Source organism: Malurus melanocephalus, unplaced genomic scaffold (assembly GCF_030028575.1).
Source record: "Malurus melanocephalus ecotype Western Australia unplaced genomic scaffold, MMel_1.1 scaffold_180, whole genome shotgun sequence".
NCBI classification, from domain to species: domain Eukaryota; kingdom Metazoa; phylum Chordata; class Aves; order Passeriformes; family Maluridae; genus Malurus; species Malurus melanocephalus.
Window position 1 is genome coordinate 491,238 of NW_026623412.1, and position 24,989 is coordinate 516,226.

Consider the following 24,989-nt stretch of genomic DNA (forward strand, 5'->3'; position numbering starts at 1 on the left):
CAGCCAGGACAGGCAACAAAAGTGCCATATCAAGAAATGCTCTTTCTTTTTTTCCTGCAACCCATCCTTTTTCTCAATAGCATCCAAACATGTATCCTACTCCAGCCTTGAAACAAATAATTTCAGAAAAAATATAGTTCGGTAAAATATATAACCTTCATAGAACTCCAGTTAATATTTTAGAAGTAATTTGCATTTGTGGAAGGCAAATGAAGACACAATCCATATCCATACTGAACTTCTGGAAGTGGGACACAGTGCTTTGAAAACACTTCTGTACACCTCATGTACTGCTCCATAGCACACCCCCAGAGCTATAACCAAGAAATGCTCTCATTCATCCTTCAAATAATCTTCCCATCTGACATATCTGCACAAATCACACATGGTCACTTCTCATCTAGTAACACATGAAAAGATGCACACACCTAGAGTGCAGCAGCCATGAAAGGGTTAACAGCCCAAACAGCTCCTTCCAGCTGCAGCTCAGACACACGATTGAGTTACTGTGGCTTAACAAGTTATTGTGTTTCTGCTGAGCTACTGTCAATGACCATATATGTATTCACCGCCTGTGACAAACACMGTGTAAAATGCTTTAGCCCTACATAAGTGACAGAGACACTGACAGRCAAAGACTGGATTAAAAGACTGCAGAATACACAGAGTGAAGCAGCTGCAGGAAGGGATGTGAGCTACCTCAAGAAGACTCCAGAAGAGCTGAGCAGAAGTGACTTTTGGAGAAGACCCAGAAATGTCTTTGGGAATGGAATGTGAGGGCCAGGAAAAGAGTAAGAGATGCTTCTCATCTCTTGGCCCAGCAGCTGGAAGCTGGGTGGGTGGGTGGATTGTGAGTGGGTAACAAGAAAATGCTGAAGCTTCTAAGACTTGGTGAAAATTAAAATMCAGGACTTAATGCCACCAGTTCAGTAGCCCAAAGAAGGCCAGGGTCATGAAAAGCTGTGGAGCCCAAAGGGGGCCTTCAATGGGGAATGAACAGCAAGACACTGGCTGCAGTTCAGCCCACACTTCTGGGACCCAACAGCAGTCCCAGCTCCGTATATAAGCCAAGGAACACTCTCATTTATCCTCAAAGCAATATAACTTTATTTTTTAAATTTACCATGCACTGACCACGTGCTCAGTACCGAGCAGATTACAAAGAATGACGTGTTTTGAACCCCAACATGCCTGTGCAGTCAAACGCAGGATCAAAAAAGCAGTTGGGAACCAAAATAATGTATTTCACAAAGGGACCTTGTTTATACTTCAGATGAATACAACATTTCTTATAAAGTGGTGYAAAAGTAACAACCTCTGTGGAAGCACAASCAGGTACATGAACRAGCAAGATGCTGGCAAAATCAATGRAAGAYGTTCTTGGGGTGAAGAATGAATAACAAGCAGAGACAAAATGTGTAACAGAAACTGGGCCAACAGAAACATAGGTCTTTTAGGATAATTTCTATTCCATTTGCAATAAGAGAACAATTAAAGGAGGGAATTTGGCGTGCATACTATCACTTTAAGGTACACTTAAACTTRTGAGGACCTGATACTTAAATTTTTGAGACGACTGAGATGCTTAAAATTCTTCTACTCAGTTGGCTGTTCCTTGAGAACAGCAGAATAAAAGCTGCTTCACTGCTTTTTTCCCCACCYATGTGACTCTCCCTGAGATCTACATACTGTAATGATTACTCCATTTACATCTGATTTAGTATCTGCTTTTGTGTCTCATTTACCTAATTCATACATAAAGGGCTGTCTAGAGGCAAGCAGCCTATTTCTGCAGGAGGTCACTTAGATTTCCATTGGGTTTCATGTTCTAATTCCTTTTTAGCTGCTAACAAAATATATTTTGGTAACTAAAATCTTGGTTTTTTTCATTCATTTACATAATAGTGAAATGAATACATCCTTCCTTCAGACATTCAAAAGCCATAATCACTGATGGGAATGGGTATATTTCAATTGAGTATCTGAGGAGATAATTTCAGTACAGTAYTTTTAATTTTTTAAAATTTCATAGTAATTTTTCAGACAGACATGGCCTATAATAACATTAACAATCCTATTGAAGCCTGCATCTCTTATTAGGAGAAGACTCATTTTTTTTTTATTTTTTCAAACATCATCACATAACAAAACTCTAGAGGCAGACAAGTCCCATAGCTAAAAAAAATTTAAAAAATATCCAGTTCTTCCCAGCAAATTGAGGACATCTGATATAGACTCACGAAGAATCAAACAATATCTAATTAAGAACTATCTTTCAGGTATTCTGCTGGAGGCATATTTGTCAGCAGCATCCTCYCTATAAACTATGCAAGTGTTTCTTCATTCCAGCTCATTCTATTGTGCTGGATTTAAACATCTCCCCCATAATTACTATAATTACTAAGAATAGAAACAGTCTCAGAAATAAAAAAAGGCAAGCCACAAATTCAAGGGTGTTAGAGACTAACTCAGGATAACAAAATATAGCTCWAGTAGCAGCATTAAATGCCCCAATGATAAAAGCTCACCAATCCATAAAATATTGCCTCTTCCAGATAACTACCCCATGCCTGTAAAATACTGAACTGACCACAGAAGCTGCCTTTGGAGGGTTGTAATTAAAGAAAGGGAGGACAGAAAATCCTAAGAAGGAGACAGAGCTATGCCAACCTTAAAATATTATATTATGAGAAACTGAAGATGAAACATAACCTTTTCATAGCACAAAATGAGGAATGTGAGCTTTCACATAGACAAGACTGAGGTCTTAATGTTCTTCCATTTATTTCAGAGGTGACAAGGAGTGATTACCAGCTTACACAGGATCTTGCCCTCTAAGGAAAATCCTGGCTCTAATGAGGTCAGTGTGTTTTCTCCMATCCTGTGAACTTCAACGAGAACATGATTTTTACTCTTGCTGTTAAATCAGAGGAAGTTTTTCTGCCCATCCACATTAGTTGTACATTGGGTGAAATGCAGCAGATTACAGAAAGCTTACTATCAAAAAAGCCAAGTATATTACAGCCTATAGTTTACTGCATTATGAAATTTCCTTTATTCACAACTACTCTGGAGTTACCATCTTGAAGTGACRGTATCAGTAAAATTTAGATTGTAAGGAACCCTCTGAAGATCATCCTGCTCAATCTTTTGCTGAAAGCAAGGCTGACTGCACAGATCAGGCTTCTCAGTATCCTGTCAACAGGATGYTCCTTGTTTTGTCACAATGTGGATTAAGGAGTGGAAACATTTCAGATTTGTCAAAGTTACTTTGACATCTTTCACCTGAGATGTTCTGACACCTTTAAGAGCTCCCCCTGCAAAATGGCCTTTGGTCTGCAGAGACTTTGCAACCCTTGGTTGCAGTTGCAAAGTCCAGCTCCCAGTGCTCATTTAAAGGAATTCTCAGGTTGCTRTCATTGGCACTTTTCTGTTAAAAAGATATGTGATGTGTTGTACTCATCATACCCGAGTCCATTTTGTGAACATTAATTCATTCTGGAACAGTCATGAAAAGAGAATCAAAATAACAATATTCCTGGGAAGTGAGACTGAACTCAGACATTGGGAACTTAATGTCAGGAAGGCACACAGTACCAATTGCAGTAATGCCACATAAGCATCCTTCTAACCAGTTTCAGAGAAGTTCAACACAAACAGTTTCAGAGAAGCTCATCAGATAAACAGAGAACAAGTATAAAGTAACCACAACATACCTGCAGAAAAGCTATGGGTAGAGAGACATCCATCTACAAAATTATTCACTGCCAGTAACTAACTCAGCTCCAGCAATTGCTGCAGCAGCCATCAGTCAAAACCACTGAGGATTGGTAACATCATCTTAGGAAAAATACCAGAGACATTGCAATGATCATGGGAAGGCACAGCATTGATCTGACACCCCATGAAAACCCAACACTCACAACCATGTGCATTAACACAGCTCAGGATAGACCCAGGAAGAACTGCAGCTACCAAATCCCTGGGCTGCCTCCTTCACTGAGGGGGTGTTCTTGGAACACCTCCTGMATACAAACTTGCAGCTCCACTCCCTGGTGACACCTCAGGAGTTCACACAACCATCCCTGCAACTGCATGAGCATTATGCCTTCGTTTGAATGAAATCCTASAAACACAAGGAGCAAGCCCAGCTTCCTGTGATATGATATGCCACACACWTTTCTTTATTCTACACAGGAACCTGGAATCCATTGAACAGATTCTCTGTGTACAAGAACAGCCTCCATCTGTTAGTCTGGGATTCATAGGTTGCTTCTAATTAACACTTGATTTAAAAGCAAAACTCAGCTTTGACTCAGCAGTCAAAGCTTTAAGACTTTCAGGTATTTTGGTTTAAGATCACTATGCAGATTTACACRTGCAAACAGATTTCCTGCCTGTCTAACCCCATGAGCCGCATTCTCATTTTTATCCTGTAGTAGCTAAGGGAGCTGAAAACAGGAATTCTGTGCTGTGGCACTACTTCAAAGTGCATGCCAGACATTTATGATAGATTGTCATAAATCACATTTGGAAGGGCAAGGAATGAAATGTTGCTTCCAAATAATTCTTATGCCCTGATTGATTTYGGAGTGGGCAAGAGCCACTGCATCAGTACTGAATCAAAGAAATCACTAGGCCAGGATAGTCTGTCTCCTAGAAAGCATTATTRTAGTGTGAGTGGCTCGTAGCTGGGCCGGTTTTACTACATTAGTTTGGCCTGTTTCTAGCAGCATTTCARGTTTACAGATCCAAAGTAACCATCAGGTAATAAAACTCTGATATACACAGAAAAGAACCACACATTAGCCCATTAAAGCAAGAAGGAGCCAGGCCATTGCCCCTGAGCTGCTTTCATCTCTTAGGTGGACAGGTGGGCACAGCTTGTGAGAATGTGTCTCCAAATCAAACCAGTGCCTCAATGATGAGCAAAACAAGAATGCTACATGGCTKGGATGAGAATTCCATGCTTACATTTGGAGGGCACAGCTGTGACACCTAGAAGTGCTATTTCCATCAGCCTGCAACACCTGGAATAGTGCTGTAACAGTTAAAGGCCAATTCCATGTGACATTCTGTTATCATCAGTTGTTCATGTTCTTAATGGGGGACAATCAGGGATCAACTTAGACCTAATGTTATCTTAAAAATGTCCTCCAGCAGTGGAAAAGCCACATGAAGCAGCTCAAAAAATGCTATCTGGTTCCAAATGCTACAACAAAACCTGTGAAAGGTCGGTGAGACCCATCTACCTCAGCTACTCATAASCAAACATCAATCTCCCAGTGTTCCRTGGTAGGCTTTTATTACATATTACATAYTCTGGTATGCAGAGCAGCAGCAGATCTAAAATGAGAATCATTCAGAATCAATGGGTGGGGATTAATCTGTCCTCCTGTCCAGTGCAAGTGCTGCCACAGTAATAAACAGAAATCTGATAACTTCATACTGTCAGCACAAAATGAAACTATGACCTTGACCTGTGCAACAGCATCCAGTAATTTTTTCATAACTTCAACATACCATACTACATGGCTGTGATCTAATAAGAATCTAAAAGTAATTAACTGGAATTTTTGAAAGCTGAAGCCTTAATCAAATATGTATTCTTATCAGGGTTGCAAGCCAGCAATAAATTGGGACATTTAAAAAACTGGGATCCAATCCAATCCGTGATCTGATCAGAGTTCAATGGTTATAATAAATTGGGAGTATTAAAACTGGGATCACATCCAACACTTTATTTTGTCTAAACCACAGGACCTAGCTGTGCTGCAAAGTCAGGAATACTCAATGAACAGATACACCATGTTGGATCAACCCTTAATGAATAATGATGCACAAGCTCAGGTGTCCCAAAAATGTGTGGTTTAGCGCAAAGCTGAACGGTGAGAATAGCATTTTATCAGWGATCAATATGAACTGTAAACAGCCATAATAATGCTGTTAGACTTGGCAAGTGGAATATACAGACACAAAAGCTACATGAGGTCAGCAACAATGTGCACCCATGTGAGCGTGCTCTAAGATGCACTACGTATTTAAAAAAAATCACACATCATTGATTTTTGCAACAGCCTGAATTTCAACTTTACATTCAAACCAATTTGGCTTTTCTACTMTACTGCCATGGTCCATCTATTCTTGTTTTCCTTCTGGTTTCCAGTAACATACAAATTATTTGTAATTAAATATAATGAAACAAATGCTGACAGGGAGTGAAGTTTCCCTCCCAAGTACTCTCTCCTCTATAAGTGGACTCTAAATGTTTTTATTTCTCTAAGACGCATTCCCTTCGTGCAGAGATCTTGAAGCTGCAAAATTAAACCTCTGTTTGCCAAATATCAAAAACATAYGTATTGATTTTTAAACTGTGGGAACAGGCAACAAGCATGAGAGGTGATAAGACAAGAGAGAAATGCTCTTCAGTGGCTGGAAGGTTTCTGAAAAGTAAGGGAAATTCAGTCTTTARTATAAAAACTGAAACCATTTAGTTTTACCCAAATCTGAGATRCAGTATAATGTAAGCACTCCGTTCAGACATTGAGAAAGCAGGGGCCAGATATTCCTTCTGCTTCTATAACTTTAACACTATTCAAAAAATTTCCTCCATTCATTCCAATGAGGGCTACAAAACCAAGACTGTTTTAACAAAACTACTCCCACAAAAACACCCAGTGGAGTATTTTTTTTTACATAGAGTGCCTCCTTATTAACTAACTTTCATGCTACTTTAAAAAAACATCCATTTTCAACAAGCTGCTTCATTTTCTAAATTTTATTCTAATATCAAGTAAGTATTTAGTTCTTTTGGAAAAGAGACATAGGTCTCAGTAGAAAAATCACAGTAAGATAAAAGTAAACAAACAGGAAAAAGAAATTTTCTTTCAGTTGTTAGTCACTTTATTTGCTTTTGAAAGACAAACAAATTATAATGTGTAAAGCTCAAGCATCTAATATATTTATCCAGTTTGTTTTACAAAGACTTTCAAATGTTAGAAAATTAAAAGACAGCCCCACATGAGTGGTGAAAGAAAGRAAGGAAGGGATGAAGAGAAATAGTTTTTGAGGAGAGGAAAAGACAAGGCCTCTTCCAGTATTTAAGAATGTAGCAAACATCTTGCCATTAAAATGATAAATTCTGAGTAATTTATACTGAACACACTAAAACTACAGATTTGAGTCAGCTTGATCAAAATAACCCACAGATATAGCATTTGCTTTTTCCTTTTATGGGCAGATTCTTGACCTTTGGAGCACATGCTTTATTACAGCCAAACTCTTTGAAGCATGAACAAAATTATGAGTTTATTTAAAATAGGGCCTCAGTCTATTGAAGCATGTGACTTATGTTAGGAAGGACAAACCACCACCTCAAAGAACTGTACCACCAGTTAAGTCAATGCTCCAGAACTATCATGAACTTCTGCCTTTTTCCAGTCAAGTTTCACTGATATTTCTGCACCTTGGCACAATGGAGACTAAAGGAGGTAGGGGGAGAAGAAGAAAGTAATTTAAAGGAGCTGCTGAATTCATATTCAATTGGACACAGATAAGGCTATTACTAAAGAAGGAATGCCTAACATCCAAAGTTCCTGTTCACTACTTGAAGCTTGCAGAAGTAGTAGTTGTGTAATAAAGTACTGGCTTTGAAAAGAAAAGAAGCCTGGGGCCGAGGTCTGGAATGAATTCTTAGCCTGACAGGGACTTTTTAGGAACCTGGACAAGCAGCTGCACTGCCTGTATGTCACATTCTCACCCAGAGGATACTTTTTTGTCCCTGTCAGATTTTCTCTCTTCCATCTCAGCTCTAAGTGCTTGAGGTCAGGCCCAAACTTCCCTAACAGCAATGAACACAATGAGACCTTGATCTTGGTGGGGATTGCTAGGGAATACAAGCAGTAAAAAAAAAAAACTAATGATGTCAGCATTTCAGTGCAGGATGTGGTGCTGCTTCAGARAAGTGCAGCTACAAGGCAGCACAGAGAGTTGTACTGAAAACTGAGACTGGGACCATGTGAAATGGAAATTGAAATTACTAGGCTAGAGAAACACTAAATTTATTTTCACTTTCTGAGGCTCAAATATGAAACTTGGCAGCTCATGAAAGGATTTGCCAGGCAAATTTATGCTGATCACCAATGTGCAAGCAAATCCCATCCTTTTGGGAATCATCTGCACTATGGAGTGAGCACTGAATACTCTGTCTGCATACGCCTACTAGCTCTAACACATTCTGGATGTGCCAGACTTGTTGCACATGCACTGTTCAATTCCTTCACTGTGCAAGCAGGAAATCCAACCTGTTCCAAGCATGATTGGCTTACACTCATGCAGCACACATACATAGGAGCTGATGTTTCCTGTCAGAGTCAGAGCTTGTACTGTGCAGCCAGCCCATAATTGTGCAGTAAACACATTTGACGTTTTTGCACGTCTAAATCTTGTCAGAATTTCTGGTAAAAGGCTGCAGTCTTCACAGAAAGCCTATCCCTGGGATTTTGTGAAATACTGTTGTGCCTATCCAATACCAGTCAAAAAACTCTGCAAAACTATGAGAGACAGCCTACTCCTGTAAACTGAAAATGCACTTCCTACTGAAAAATATTTCTCAGCTGAGATCTTGGAACAGTATTCTGCTTTTTGGAGAGATGCCAAGCATATATTGCATGCAAAACCAATATCCAAAACCAGACGAGTTCCACAGCTGCTAAGATGCTGAAAAGCACTTGATCATTAATCCTGTCACACCCAGCCCAAAAATCAACTATTCCAATCTCTTCTACTAGTGTCCAAAATGGACAACATGACCTCTGTAAAAAAGGTGAGATGAAAAATCATAGCCTCAGTATGGTAGGCAGTAAGCATTTMAGAAAACCATTTAGGCAAAATATCTGACTTCAGGATTGTACTAATTTGATTGAGGAATTGAACAAGAATTAATTATACAGCTAATCTTGGAAAAGTAAAATGAGGTGTGCATTTAACTTCATTCTAGGAAGCCTAAATGTTAGAAATGCAATTTTAGTTTGTTCAAGCTGTTAAACATAGGATTTGATCACAGGTATCAGGGGACAAAACTTGCTACATTCCTATGGTCTGTTTTACTATGATGTCCCTAGTAGTTTTACCATATGCTCATTTCACTCAACACGAACAGTTTTGAAAATATGAACGTGTTCTACTAAGCTTCAGTTTTATAAATATGAGACCAAGCATGCAGGATTGCAGCTAGTGAAGTCATAGGAGCAGATGATCTATGGGYGCACGCACCTCAAGGTTTTCTTTGCCAATATGTGCATTAAAATCTTGGACTTGAATTACATTATAGAATTACTAAATCTTGGGACAGAGCTATAAAACTTGTCTCTACTGTCTCACTGAGCATCATCATTAGGTGAACAGTCAACAACARAGCAAAAAGGACTGATCTACCTTCAAGTCAGGTAACATTTCCTTAATGATTTTAATCAACTTCCCCTACAGTTTTTACTCACATAGGAGAAATAGCTTCTTTATATCATTTTCCTCTAACAAAAATAAAGCTGATTCTATTTTATGATCAACTCAAGAAGGGCTCAATAGGCAGCCTGTAGGTAGTCTTACATGGGCAAACATACACAGCCATGCTCTTACTTCATTTAGAAAGCTGAAGCAAATTGCTTGATTTTATATCAAGTGCTGCTGCTTTTGAGGATAACATAAAAGAAAATTTCTTCACTACTTTTCTGGTTTAATTTTTRTTTTTTAATTTGGGTCCCCATAAGATATAAGATCTTATATAATCTAATATAAAAGTGTGATATTCCTATTCTTGTGCCTTACAGGACAAGAATCAGATAAGTGAGATAAAAATATCACCTTGGTTCATCCACTTCTCCTGAGAACACACCTGCTGTTCTCCATTTCAGTCACAAACTCTTCCAGGTCAAAACTGAAATCATTACTAGAGAGACCAGAATGATGAAGACATTGCCAGTTTTTAATGCAGCCGTACCAAGTTACTGTCAATCAGTGACTRTAATTAAAAAGACCCCATAGAACGCTAAAGAAATATTAAGAACAATTATCTTGTGTCCAATTGGAACGTTAGACCTCTAGACAGAAGGGTTCATTCCTTCCAGCCTGCCAACATTTTAGTAAATGACACTGGCCCTTTAACAGATGGGATACATGCTTCTTAGCTTGCCAGAATCCTAATAAAAGACACCGGCTTCTTTAAAATGAAGGACACATACCTCTCAAATTGCCAGTATCCAAACTGGGAGTCAGCAGTTTAATATAAAGGCACTCATCAATGTGGCAGAATCAAGGACACACACAGAAATTTTAAAACAAATGGTACAAAGTTTCTCCTGACACAACTTAGATGAACTAAATACCTAAGCACTGGCTAAGGATATCCAGTAGCAGCACTGTAGTAACTGGATACCTTGCTAGCTTTTAAAATAGTAAAAATTAGCAGCAGACTTCAAGGGTTTGGATTGACTTTTTTCCCCCATCAGCTACCCATTAGCTACGACTTATAGGGCTGACCACACAGTGCATGACTCAAATGTAAGCAGGGTGTCTTTTCCCTGGGTACTGACCAGCACCACAAAGGTTGACCTGTGTGGAACCACTATGTCTGCCMAAAAAGAACCATGTCTGCTTCCATTTCCTCTCCCAGGTGCAGGATGTTCCAGTGAAGGAGAGACATCTCTTAAAGTTTTCTCCTTGCAGTGACAACACGTGTAACTACAGCTTGTTTTACAGCAACAGCAAACACTTCTTGAGAGCCAGAAACGAAGGGCTCTTTAGCTCTTCTGATAGCAGCCATCAGAGGGAAACAAAGAYCTTTTTCAGCATGTGAAGTACATCTGGATGAGTTGAGGAAAGRGAAAGTGGAGTTTTCTGAACCTTGTTGACACTGATGAACTGTTTCTGGCTTCTGAAGCATAGATATGGGGGAAAGCAAAAAATACTAAATTCTCTTCATCTGGGAAGATAAAGAATTTGCTAAGACTGGGCATAGGAAAGTGTATTTTATGAACAGGACAGACTCCCAGGGCCTTACCTCAGAGATACATGAACTTCTAGCTGACAAACACCCATCTTCTTGCCTTGCCCCTCTTGCCCACCCCACTGCTGGCAGATTCCTGCCTCTGCAGACTGATTTTAACAATCTGAACCTGCCTTCATCCAGGTGTTTCCTTGGCATAGCCAACATTTGTTGCATACATATTACTGCAACATGTGGCTTACCAGCAAACACTGTGCAGAAAAGAACACACYTAAGTACAAAAACTACCATTTGATGGCACAGCCAGGTGAAGCCAAAGASGTCTGAAGTGCTGGAAAACAATGGCAGAAGCTGTCAGGAGAGAAGGGAAGAGATTCTTGCTGTAGAGAAGMAGAGGAGRAAATTACTAAGTCAGCTGGCCTTGRCAATGGGMAGAGGTGGTACAGGTTTTGAAGGAATTGATCTTCACCAGCTAAAGCAGAAATTGGGATTTGAAGTGCACAGAARGTGCAGGAGAACAACAAGTTCCTGTCACGTAGCAACTCTGACGCGGCCAGGACTGGTCCAATGCCCTGGGTTGCCTGGACCTGACTGCAGTGGGCATTGTCTGGGACAGGCTGGGTGGCTGTTCCTTCAGGAAACCCCTTGCTCTGAGGTTTTTCACTCGATGAACAAAGATGCTGCTGCCATTTACTCACCTTTCACGTTCATCTTTCATTTTCTCCAGCTCCTCCTCCTTAASCAYGCCTTGCTTTGGAGTCCCCTTCTGRTCTGCCTTCCCACTTTTATCTTCTTTCTTCTTTCCAAACCTGTTAAACRTATCAAGGAAGGAGTCATAAGGAAATAATTACAGAAGAAAAAACAGTACTTATCTATCATAAACCACAGAAATTTTAGGCAATCAAAAMACTGAGTTTTTATCTCAGTGGCTCMTAAGTTTCCCACATTGCAAGATAAGTTACCAGTGTTACCTGGGCCTTATACAAGAGGAAGGACTGGTTACAAATTGATTTGGACCCTGTACTTTAGAAAGCTATTGCTTGAAAGCTATTGCTTGAAACAAAATTGAAAAGYCCTACCAAACCTGAAATGCAGGGCATTGCAGAGCTGGAATATTAATATGGCACATTTTAAAGTGGCTGAAGGTTCCTCTTGCCAGATCGCTCTCTGAAAATCATCTGCAGTGGCCRCASTATCAGCACCCAGACTGGCCACTGYTCTGCTCTTACCWGTAACTACTGTCTCTCCTTCACTGCACCCTAATTTTAGGATTTGTTCTTTGCTTAAATGAGGAGGCAATCAGAAAGAATAAAATCTGTCTTTCTTCCAAAAGTACAAACCTAGACAGTTCATAAGAGCTCCTTTTTAAACGTCTGAGCTTTTCTTTCTGCCTAGTAACATACTATCATGTAATATTTATGCTGTGAAAGTCCTCCAGAGGCCCCCATGGGTTTGGGGCTTCCACTGTTGTTTTATACACTGTACAAAWATGCATAACAAGGCTGCTTTAGGCAGTCTATAAAAGGTGGCTGAACTGGGAGCTAYATTTAATTTCTGGTGGAGTTAGACAGAATACTAGGGTCAAACATGCTCATGAATTATGGACTAAAAAATTAAAAAATCTCCCCTCTTCTTCACCAATTTGAAATCCTCAGTTCCACAYAGTAAATGGTCAACCTGTGTCTTCCCCTGCAAATTAATGAGTCCTTATATGCATGACAACAATGTAAAGAAAAGTAATTACTTTTTCACTAGATAGACTATGTTGCAAACTAATTACTCTGACTCGAACCTGCAAATTCTTCTGTGAAAATCTGCAGCATTGCCTTGGTGATCTCTTTTTACCATTTYTATTTTACATGTCAGTCCCAATCTGCCTCAAGTGGAACAGCTGAACTACTGTGCCTATACATAACTGTAAATCATTGATTTTATGTTTCTCCACTGACAAAAGCAAAAATTTTGCAGATAGTCAGACTCATAAGATGATGGTCCAATTTTTTTTGTGAATTTAATTAATAATTTTGAGCTTGTGGTCCARTGAAGTTACTGGAAACTCTGCAGCAAGTTTTCCAGACAGTAAGAACTTTGTTAGAAAKGGAATGATGGATGTGACAGACAGACACATAGCATGTGGTACTAATGAAAAAGGCAAATGCTACAGGCATAAAGCACAGGAGGTCCTTTATTGTGGCTCTGTCATGGACTGTACTGGGGACCAGAAAAGTCCTATAAGTGCATGGTTTTCTCTTATTTCCCGTGTATCACAATAGGGATAGATGGTATCTTGCATTCTTTGAGGGATCCTWTGCTCAAAATACACACATACCTTGTTTACAATCAACCTTCAGTTATTTTTTCATGGTCCCTACTCATTTCAACACTTCCAGAAGTACAGTATATACTTTCCACACTTTTCCTTTTGCTGGGTGTAGAGCAGCACACTGATTTCACTCTACTTTCTGACTTCCAGCACACACCCCATCAGAAGRTGGGGGTGGCAGTGAAGGCAGCAGTCAGGAAACAAGAGAGAGAGACAAGAGTGAGGAAAAACAAAGYAAGGAGGGTGCACAGGTATGAAATGACCCAGGTGGAAAAAAAAGCCAGATGAAACTCTGCTATATATATTTCCCTCTACAGAAATGCCAGGCAGCCAAACAAGAAATCACTTGGGTATGAGCACCAGCAGGCTGCTCCTGAAACATCCAGCCCTGCTTTCTGACACTTGCTCATGCTGGGAAGGTCTCATGGCAGTTTTCTCAAGAGGCCATATTAGCACTTGCATTTTGGTTATAATCCAGCTCTGGTACTTGGTTTATATTCAGGCTGCCTGCTTTTCTCCCCCAGTTTCAATTATAGGTTTGTGGAGTTTCATATTTGACTGTAGCATRTATTTATTTTGAAAACATTATTCTTGGGAATTTTGTTGCTGCAGGGAGTTGAAGTTGGATATGTCGTACACTCGAGAGAAAAGTAAAAAAAAAACCAACAGTCTTTAACATGCATCCCTTTCAAGTCTAGATATTATTYCTTGCTTACTTGAGAAATACATTTTAAATAAAATAAAGTGACGATTTTGATTGCAATAATGACAAATCTTAGGAAAAACAGTGCTGTTTGCTGGTAGAGCTACTCTTGTCATCCATTTGCCAAGTTTCTGTGTAATTATAAACTGGGAACAATGAGTTTGTCTTCCTGAAAACAGCTTTTGTTGTTGTGCCACATTAAAGGCAGYGTGGCTAGMAGGTTAAGGGAGKTGATTTTGCCCCTAMATTCTGCTCTCAMGGRACCCCATCTTGAGTGCTGCATCCMRCTCTGGGGTCCTCCAACACAMAAAAGACATGGACCTGTTGGRGTSCAGRGGACACAAAGGGGTGAGAGGGCTGTAGCACCTCTYCTRTCATGRAAGGCTGAGAGAGATGGGGTTGTTCAGCCTGGAGAAGGCTCCAGAGAGAACTTAKAGCACCTTCCAGTATCTAAAGGGGGCTACAAAAGAGATGGAAAGGGACCTTTCACAGGGGCAACAAGTGGAGGACAYAGAGGGATGGCTTTCAAGAGAAAGGGGGTAGGATTAGATTGGATATTAGGAAGAAATTCCTCACTGTGAGGGTGGTGAGGCACTGGCATAGGTAGCCCAGAGAAGGTGTGGGTGCCCCATTTCTGGAGGTGTTCAAGGTCAGGTTGGATGGGGCTCTGAGCAACATGGGACAGTGGAAAGGTGTCCCTGCCCATGGCAGCAGGGTGAAACTGGGTGATCTTGAAGGTCCCTTCCAACTCAACCATTGTGTTACTCTATGACTATTCTTTGCTTCAGATATGTTTTGTGCAGGCTTACAGTTTTGACCATCTTACTAAGTATGCAGCATATAGCTCAAGGCTAGGGAAAGATTCAGATGTTGGGGTTTTTTTTTGCCTCTTCTGCACATTGCTATACCATAAAAATCCATTCTCTTATTATTACTGTTTTTCATTCCATTCTCTTATTATTATGGTTTTCAGCTTAACAAAAATCTTGCACAAATATTAGAAAATAAAAGCAGAAAAAAAATTAACACTGTTAAGAAAAGCAATATACACAGACAGCATTAAACCACAAAGAACCCAGTATCATCTCTGCCTGAATTTATACACTCTGTCCTAAAATTTATGGTCTGCYCACTGCTGTGTTCCAATTGCTTCTGATGATAAAATTAACTTCCAGCCATTGTAATTTTGCATGGGTTTGTGCACTAGGCTTAACAGTCTCTACTGCTTATTGGAATAAAAAAAAAAAAAGGTAGTAAGAGTGCCTGCTGCATGATCAAACTAGGTTTGATYATATTATCATTGATATCAGTATAACACCCTCTACTGATTTCAACAAAAMCAGGATAAAATCGATTGTCAAATTATACTATGGAATTAATCAAATCCATATTAAAATTCTATGAAAACTGAATGGCTTTAGGATTTGAAAATGCCAATTCTCCAGGCAACGAATTATTGGACTGTGGTAAAAATCTGCCTTCTATATTAATACTATTGTCAGCAGAATAAAAACATTAATGAAAAATTGTATGGTGCACAAATATTTAAAATGTCTCTTTTGCTATACTAYGCACAGTCAATTTCTCTTAATATCTAATGGATTTATTACTCTGAAAACCKTTTATGAAAAATGGAGAAATACAACTTGAAGACCTGAAAACAAATGGATCAGCTGTATCTTCTCATTCTATAGCCACCTATAATCAATTTATGTCATATGAAGCCACTGGTCATTGTAATGACAGTAAGAAAATAAATCCATGCTTTCCCAGGTTGAGTGAGTGCCCCAGTTCTTTGATTATCCACTGTAAATACCTGGGAAGCACTGTCAAAGACATTACAGCCCTATTAACCTYAGTATATTTTTCAGCTGGGAAAGTTAATATTCCAACTACTCAGAGCATAGCTCTCCTGTAAATAAAAACATAAAGGGATTTKCTTTATGTGAACAGATCTTTGAGCACTTTGTGCTTTTGGGATAAGCCATATGCGACTGTTGAAAATACGCTGTGTGAGAGTAAGGCATTATCCCATTTCTATTAATTTCAAAGGGTGCCCCACAAACAACTGCAATTGTTCCCCTTAGAAACATTAAGGAAATAAATCTCTGAATACCAAATGTATGCTGTCTTGCAGTATTTATTGCAATTCTATTGGCTATAGCATTAAAACATATATATGCTTCTTTCCAAGGATTCTAAGGGATAAAAATGAAAACAATACTACAGCCTTACTCTATTATTACTGGGATAAATGTCTTGCACGCAAGACTGAAARCTGTGGTCATGGCAACACTTCCCTTCTGTGTGGAGCTGTGGGCTTCCAGATCTCAAATGTGTTGATATTTGCTTCAAGGATTAAAAAGCAGGCAGGTCTATAAAGTCCCAAACTTCTAAGCAGCAGAAACATTTGGTGGGTGGAACCTCCAAGCAGCTCACTGACTAAATTTAGCAATTTGGATTTCTTAGCTAATTCAGCTGCCCAGGATCAGGAGRTTCCACTGCAGCTAACAAGGTACATAACCAAAGTACAAACATCTGGGGGAAAATAATTCAAGAGAGTCTATGACACAGTCAAGCAAGATACAAAGCCTGACACTGTCAGAAAATCTTGACATCTCCAGAAATGATCTGTAAGAAACCAGAGTGAYTTGCAAAGTACATATAACAAAAGCTCTGACTCTTAGTCATTTCACAGTAAATGGAGAAAAATGCTGAGATTATTAAAGCAGGTCCCTTATGAAAGACTAGAAATAACTCTTAAAATTAAATTTAAATGTGAGTAAGAATGAATAAGTGAGAAAGAAAGATAAAGATACTAATAAGGTATGATTTTCAGGTCCACACAGGGACTATAAAAAGCTTATTAACTGCCACTACTGCCGTGTGTTTTAAGTTATTTTATCACTCAGCTTTTATGATAGAAGAAATACTCTAGAAGCAGTGCAGTGCTTTGATTAATTGCTTTCATACATACAGTTTAACAGAGTATTAAACATTGCTGTAAAGATCCTTAGTGAGTCAGACTTGCTGGTGATTACAGGCCAGSCTCATTTTACATTTATGTTAATAGCAACATTAATGAAATACATCTTTCACATTTTTAGTGGCTCTCTAAACACCTAAAAGGTTTGTTATTAAATGTTTACTTACTGGGCAGAAGTAAGAAGTAATACTATTAAGTATTATACCAGTGGGAACAAGATCTTGGCAACAGCAAAAAAAAAACTACAGAAAGCAAAGAACATGTTTTGGTAAAACATGTTTGACAGTTTGAGAATGGAGCACACACGGCAAGGGCTGGGCAATACTGTTCAAATCCTCATCAATATCCCAGAAGATGAAAGTRCCTCCACGACACAAGTTAAACTAAKGGGAAAAGGGCAGCTCTGTGCTGGGGGGCTGTGAGCCATGTTAAGCATGTCCTTTCCTGGTCCCTCTGCCAGCCCCTTGGTTGCAGAGAGTGGATCCCATTCCCTCTGTGGAAGATTTAGCCCCAGAAACATCCAGATGCCCTTCCCAGTGTACCACACACACATTGCAGCAAAACCTCCTCACAACAAAGCCTTGCCCAGGAGCAGGGTTTGACCCAATCTCCCCATTTTGGCACTGTGAGAAGCAAACCCCAAAAAGGTGATGAACACAGCAGAGGCCATTTCAGCCCCTCCTGCTCCCTGCTCCCGGGTGGGTAGTGCCTCCAGTGCTGCGTAAAACATCAGTGCTGTTGGGTAAATTGGAAAGAGATTTGGAAAGTAAAGAAAAAACCAACAATTTTAACTAAATTTGGTGAGGTTTGCTTGCAGGAAAGACTTGTGCAGCTCRGCTGCTGCCTCCCTGTTCTTCCACTGCTTGGGCTCCCTCCCAGGGCAGCAAAAAACAACGGCCTTCCACGGCAAACAACAGGGCAGTTTAGGTAACCAAAAGCACCTCCTTGCAAAGGAAAATGACCTACTTCTGATTTATTACATCAGTGGAGGCATGCAACAAATTGTTCAAGTGTGCTATTCTTCGATTATGATTTGTATTTCACAAATGTAGCCAAACTTCATGAATGTGAGTATCCTCATATTCAGCCATCTTCAAATTATTTTGGGAGATAATCCATATTATTCTAATGCTGTGATCAGAGTTAAAATGATCATGATCAGCAGGACAGAGAAGGTTATGCAGAAGTTGCAGATATAAAGAAATATACCTTATCATTCTCATGTCCATCAAAATTAAACAAACCAACGGCGTTTTTGTATTTTTGTATTCATTTTTATTTACTGTATTAGACTGCTGGAGCTAGACTAAAATGACTGAACTTCCAGAACCAGTCTAATGGGAGTAAAACTTATCTATTTAAAACTCTGATTAAACACAACCTACCCCCACCCATTTATTTCTTTGATGCCCAAATTAGCATCTTTTTTGCAGCATGCTGAATTAATTACTACAGTGACAAAGAATTAGTTCAGATAAGATCAAAGCTGAAACCATATTTATCTGGAATTTGAAATTAAGAGCAGAGAGTATTAACCCTCATCACTTCAAGGAGCTTTCCACATGGCACACTTACTAAACCTTCCAYGAGTTAATTCAAAATAAATCAACATTGCAGTATTTTTTCCCCACTGAAGTCTGGCTAAAAAGAAAATAAATTTGCCATGAATTCTGCTACAATGTGAAACTGCCTTTAATGCAGACCCCGTACATGCTGCTCATTATGTAACTTGTAGGCATCAGTAGAACAAAGCAAACAAAGCTGAGAAAAGACACTYAATCACATTTGTGTTAATGCTTGGATTGTCATATTGTTCAGAGATTTAAGGGCCATGGAAAGAATTCCCAGCACTGAAAATCTACYTGAATCAGAAAAGCTACCTGCTGGAACACCTCAAAGGTAAATAATTGATGATCTTCAGTGGAGAGGGTCACGCACAGAAACGAAATGTCAAACAGAAGCCTGAAATTACACAGTGAAGTTTGACGTTTACTCTGAGACTATCAAGCATGTGGACACCAGTAAAGGAAAATCTTCATTGCAGGTGTCATTGCCTCAGATATTAACAGTAGATATATATATATATATATATATTTCACTATCAGTACATATATATTTCAGTACCAGATAGAAGACTGCAGGCCGTTTCCCACGTGAAAGGCAAGAGGCTGATCTTTTGCCTAAAAATTGCAGAACAGAGGCAATTTCAATAGTCACCCCAAAATTTTCTAACCCATTTTCCCAAAGCCTTTGAGCCTTCCAAAACCGTATTTTTTAAATGTAGGACTTGCTCTTAATTTGGACAGAGATGAGTTACTCTAACTCATTTTGATAATTAGGTACTAGGAAACCCTTACAAAAGAGCACTCCTGTTCATCTGTACCACACGCAAAATCTCACTTCTGCATAAATACATAAAATAACCAAAGACAAAACCCAAGAGATGTGATGGAATCCAAAGACTTGGGCTACCCGAGTCAAAGTGTAAATCCACAAAGTCCATCTACTGAACCAATGGCATGGAATAACTCTCATCACCTAYTATGTAAACACAGAAAACAGAAGGCAGCTGTGAAGAGTCATACTTTGCACTTTAAGGAGCTTAATTTTTAGCAAACATGCTGAGGTAGTGTGAGTATTGGAAGAAGCATTTACGATAAGGGTCACTACTACTATTATCTGACCAGGAAAATCATAATGTTCAATGGCAGCTATGCACCAGTTTCTGTGAAATGATGTTTTAATGTCCAGTRACCACATTGCTAGTATTTTTGGCCACCAGGACAAGAATTCTGCATCCTACGTTACAAACAGCACAAAAGAAAAATCTGCAGCAAACAGGGACAGCTGTGATGTACAGCCTGATCTGAAGGAGGAAAAAAATCAATGTATAGTCTGTTCAATGCAACAAGTCCCTCCTGTTTGTCCACCAGACTGTGGAATTATCCTACACCAAAGTAAGAAATCATTCCCATATATTTTTATTTGYCCCTACTTCCATACAGCATCAGTCATTTCCTCCTCTTGGTTTCCTTTTACAGCCATGTAATTTTTTCTGAACTGAATACTAATTCTTCCCCAAACTATGTTGAGAAACATTGCTGTACCCACCCTCTATGGAGTCTATAAATGGCAACCTGCCAACCCCAGGGGAACATGATAATCCCATCCAYGTCTTGGGCATGATAACTCCATTTCAAAGCAAAAGAAAGAACCAGCCCTTGACTCTGTTTTCCTGATTTCCGTTTCATCATCATGGGAAACAGAAAAGAAGCAGGCAGTTAAGCTTGCTACTAATTTGTCTTTCTCTGTCATGCAGCAAAAAATATATGCAGTTCCTGACTGAACCTATTCCTCTCTAAGGTGCCATCAGTAAAGCAAAGTAGGAGACAGACTGGCTGTGAAGTCTGCAGATGTTGCCAGCTGCCCCTCCAGAATGACTTGCTGACTTCATGGTTTTCAAAACCCCGCAGTCAAGAGAGAGCCAGCACACTTCTATGCCAGCAGCACCTCCAGCCCTCTGCAGGTAACTGAGAASCACTTGCAGGTGGGACAGGGGAAAGACCAACTGAAAGGGAGCTAAGGGGAAGGTCTTTAGGTGCCAAACTTGACAAAAACAGGCTGCTGAGTTTTTTCTTTTGTTTCATGTTTTTTCCTGCATTGTGTGTCTGTTTCTCCTATTACTAGCCACATGACTCCAGAATTCACTCAAGTATCAAMTAGGTATATATCACTAGTTTATATACTATAAACATATAGTATATGTTTGTACTATGAATGTTTGTCAGGSAAAGGACTCTTCATTTTTCTTGTGTCAGAATTCTCATGGTATTCAGTGCTTTTCTTAGCATTTTAGCTACTCATGCACTTCACGAGAATCTCCACTTGCACTACAAAACTTATTGCTCAGCCCTCTTGGCTAYGGAAAAACAACATAGAACTGTGACATTATCTGAACTGCAGATACAAAACTCATGAGGCAAATTAAATACACGACATTTGCAAAACAAAACTGAAAACCTGCCACATTTGCACTCAGAGCCATGATATTTCSAGGTGTCAGGTTTCCTAATCATCTCACCACTGCAGTGCTCACCTTCTCACCCAAATCACGTGCCTTCCTCTCCTTACTATGCCACAACGGGGATTTGTTGGGGCTTATCTGACTTTCATGAAGCAAACACGCACACTGCAGTATCTCCAAGGAAAATATCTTGGACAAATAGCAGGAATATGGAGGACTCCCCTCCTGTTTTCATTGATCAACAYGCCAGTCTTCATGAAGGCTCCATTCTCTGTAATGAAGTGATTCTAATGAGTAGCTAATGTTGAGTATATATCACCATACCCATTCCAATAYGAAGCAACTGAGTCACAAAGGTAAAAAMCAMYCTATTCTTTTTCTCTACTGATAACYTCAGWACTGTGATTCCATTACCTCTACATATCTACCTGCCTCACTTTCCAGCCAGTTTGCTATGATGCTTTTTCCCCTTGACKATTTCTCCCCATGTCCTTTCAGTTCTCTCCTTCTCCATTTCCTCCTTCTCCCCAACACACTCGCTCTCCTCCTCCTTCCTCCACTCTCCTTTCATATGCTCTACCTCTGCACTGCTCCAGGAATAGCTCTTGCTGGGGATTTTGGCTGGAGGCTGCACAACAGGAATGTGTCTTGGGCACCAGCACTCTTGCTTCTGAGACACTGAGCAGCAATATGCAGTAAAGACAAGCAGAGATCTCTACAGGGGCTGAGCYACTCTTTCTCAGCAGGATACATTAGCCTTATTTGAGCTCAGGCTCAGAGCACTTGAGAAGCTCTGAACTAAGGGAGCTCACWGTAAAGAGATTCTTTCAAAGGGACACATGCAAGGGAGAGAGATAGCTCTTGAATAGGCAAGGGAGGTTGTAAAGGCAAAGTAAAAACCAACAGTGACATGGTTTTAGGTTTCATAAYGGACTTCTAAAGGTAAAGCAACACAAATTCTACCTCTTTATTCTGTGSCTTTACTATAGCTGGCATTTTTATAAAGTAGTAACATCCAAAACAAYGCCAAAGCAAGAGAGGAGTTATGTATATAYGTATRTATGTTTTGGCATAACAAATAATAGATGTTTCTGCATTTTTRAACTGTCAAAATAATTTCTTCTGATAAATAATACCTTCCCTCCCTGGCCTTGGCTATTGTACRTTACTAATTAGACATAGTAGTTTGTGGTTAATATCCTTCCCCACAGATTTATTATTAGCTTGTATATTCTTTTCAGTAGAATTGTGCGAATGGTAAGGTCTGCTGGAGGCCAACTGCATGAAACCACTGGGAGGAGAAATCTGTTTGCCTGTCAAAACAGTGGCTATCAATTAGAACTGTAAATGTGATTCCTTTACGTGCCTTGGATGGTAGCAGAGACTTCCAGTGATGGATTAGGGGGCTGAATCACTTTCATATTGTACTACAGGAAGCTTTCAAGCAAACAGCTATCCTCATGAAATGAATTCACCACTATTTTTGAGTAAGTCTAGAAGAATACGTTTGACCTGCCAAAATTCCCATCTGCTATTTTCCCACAAAGCCCCAGAAATACCACACTTCATGTGGCATACTGACCAAATCAATACTAGATTATTCTGTGGTTTTCTTAGGAAAACCTGTTTTAGGATAGCTGTAGCATTAGAAGAAAAAAACAATGAAGCTGCTGAACGACACAATCCACAACAAAGAACCAGCGAGMTGATGCAACTCCACTGTTCAGTGAATTGGGATGCAGTCCTGGCACATAGATAGCAATTTCCCCTCTGATACACGCACCCAGATCTCATTAGCATCACTAAGAGTTGCGTGGACATACTGATGGGAATAAGTTCCCCTGTATTTTACAGGAAATTAACACCACTGGGGGACTGAAGGAGGCACTGTCTGTCACTCTCAGGCATACCCTCTGCCAGTTAATTAAGCAAAAACCTCTGCCACAACTCTCGAGAGGAAGCTCTTCCCTATTCTCCTGGTACAGCAAACCCGACACAAAGCAAAATGTCAGGAGCAGGATCTAGGAAATGTTCAGGGAAGGTAAACTGGGGGATGTTTAGGGAAGGTAAACTTCAGCCTGCACTTGCCAAGCTCTCCTACCACTAGGTTTTGGTGGATTTTGAAGATAGTCATTAAGAATCAAATTGATAAGTTATAGCTGAACTTTTGTTTTAAGAAAATATCTTTAGGTGTCAYACATTGTGGCTTTTGGTTATTGGTTATTTTCAGCAGGAGTAATCCTAGATGGCACATATAAAAACCAGTCAGCCAGACTGCTAACCCTCCAGGACTCCACTGCTATTTYCATGCCAAGAGAGAGTGACTAACCAACACAGGAAAAAGCAAAGGACTGAAAAATACCCACAAAATGTGGCTCTGGCAGCTGAAGGACAAAGGAAGGATGGGGGAAGGTTTCATCCAGTCTTTAAACAACGGACTGTCTCATCAGGCTGATAAACTAAACTGAATGTATTAAAACCCTTTCCTTGGTACCACTTTATAAATAAAAAATAAATATTAGAAGTGACTGAAAGTTTTAGCCAATTATATTAACTACACAGCTCTGTCATATATGTTTGCAATAGCATTGCTCACAAAATGTGAGCCAGGAAATTTCTTTGAAAGGTTTCAATAAAAAACTGGCAATCACTCCTGTTTCTTGAATCTTAAAAGAAGTAATTCTGGTGCAACCAGATAAAAAAAATACATTTTACTGGACAAAGTCAGAGAAAATTGCTAGAATAGTGTTTAAAACAATGAAGTGCTTTTACTTTGCTGGCTATAACACCCATGTACCTTGAAATTATATGAACAACATCAACAGCCCAGATTCCCAAAACTTTTTCCTTCTTGCATATTTCTTGCCTTTCACATACTGACTCCCAAACACAAATGTTCRTTCACTATTTTTAAAAGAATTATTTGCGATTGCTATTTATATTGCCAGACAGTTAATTTTTGAGTGACAGTATAGGGACAAATCTTGAGTTTCCTGCTCAGAAACAGCAATGCTTTGTTCACCACACAAAGGCTTTGACTTCTTTTCTCACTACCTCCACAGCCCCATGTCCTAAGGTTATATTCACTCATTCAAATATGTGCAATACCAAACCACAGGTGCAAATTTTATCTAGAGACCAAAATGAGAACAGATACTTAAAAAATTCTGCATGTTACCACTTAGCTCAAAGAAGTTGCCCTAAAAAAGATCTTAATTATGAAGGTGATAAAATGAAATGTTAAATTCAAAGCCCATAGCAGCATAGAAGACTGAAGAACACAGATGAAGTCTATCACTCATTTTATTAAAACTTCTGCTACAGGAGCTGCCAGTATCACTGCATGAATAAAAACTAAATGGTGTTAATAAGAAACTACTCCAGGGTGTGTAGTCAGTCAATGAACCCAAGTCTCTTTTGTTTCAAAACTGTGCTTGATACAATCACAATTTCTCTTGAATGTATTAGACATTAGCCGTTGTCCAYCAAATAATTCTTAGGGAAAAATTCTGGCTTACACGTTACCCATGAATTACTGAACACAATCAGTATTCACTACCATTACCATCTTGCTTATTCATCATTAACTGTAACTGATCACATGTAGTGTTTCTGTTTCTTAACTTGATAAATTGTTGTTTAGAAACTACCTTCACAAGCACAGGGGAGCAGAAGCCACTCAGCACTTCTTGAAAAACACGTTTTGGCAATGGGCCCAAAAATTTATTGCATTAAACCCCCACCCAATCATATGAACACAAATTGCACCACACGAGTGCTCACACTTGATGAATTACATTTAGCTGAAAGTATTTAATCTGTAAAACAAACTAGAGACCTGACTGTGACACAACTTAAACATCTGCATTTCCATTTCTTTGGCTGTATGCTTGGTCTCATATCATAACAAAGAGTGAAAAGARTGCTTAATTTAGCAACTATATATACCAC

At 39.4% G+C, this 24,989-nt stretch overlaps 1 protein-coding gene across 1 annotated transcript in view; it reads right to left on the reverse strand.

Annotated features, from left to right (window-relative positions):
* PARD3B (par-3 family cell polarity regulator beta) overlaps positions 1 to 24,989 on the reverse strand; it is a 391,507-nt gene that overhangs the window by 86,605 nt on the left and 279,913 nt on the right. The window contains exon 19 of the mRNA XM_057372886.1: positions 11,701 to 11,811. Coding sequence (XP_057228869.1) covers positions 11,701 to 11,811 — 111 coding nt within the window. The remainder of the gene's footprint in view (positions 1 to 11,700; positions 11,812 to 24,989) is intronic.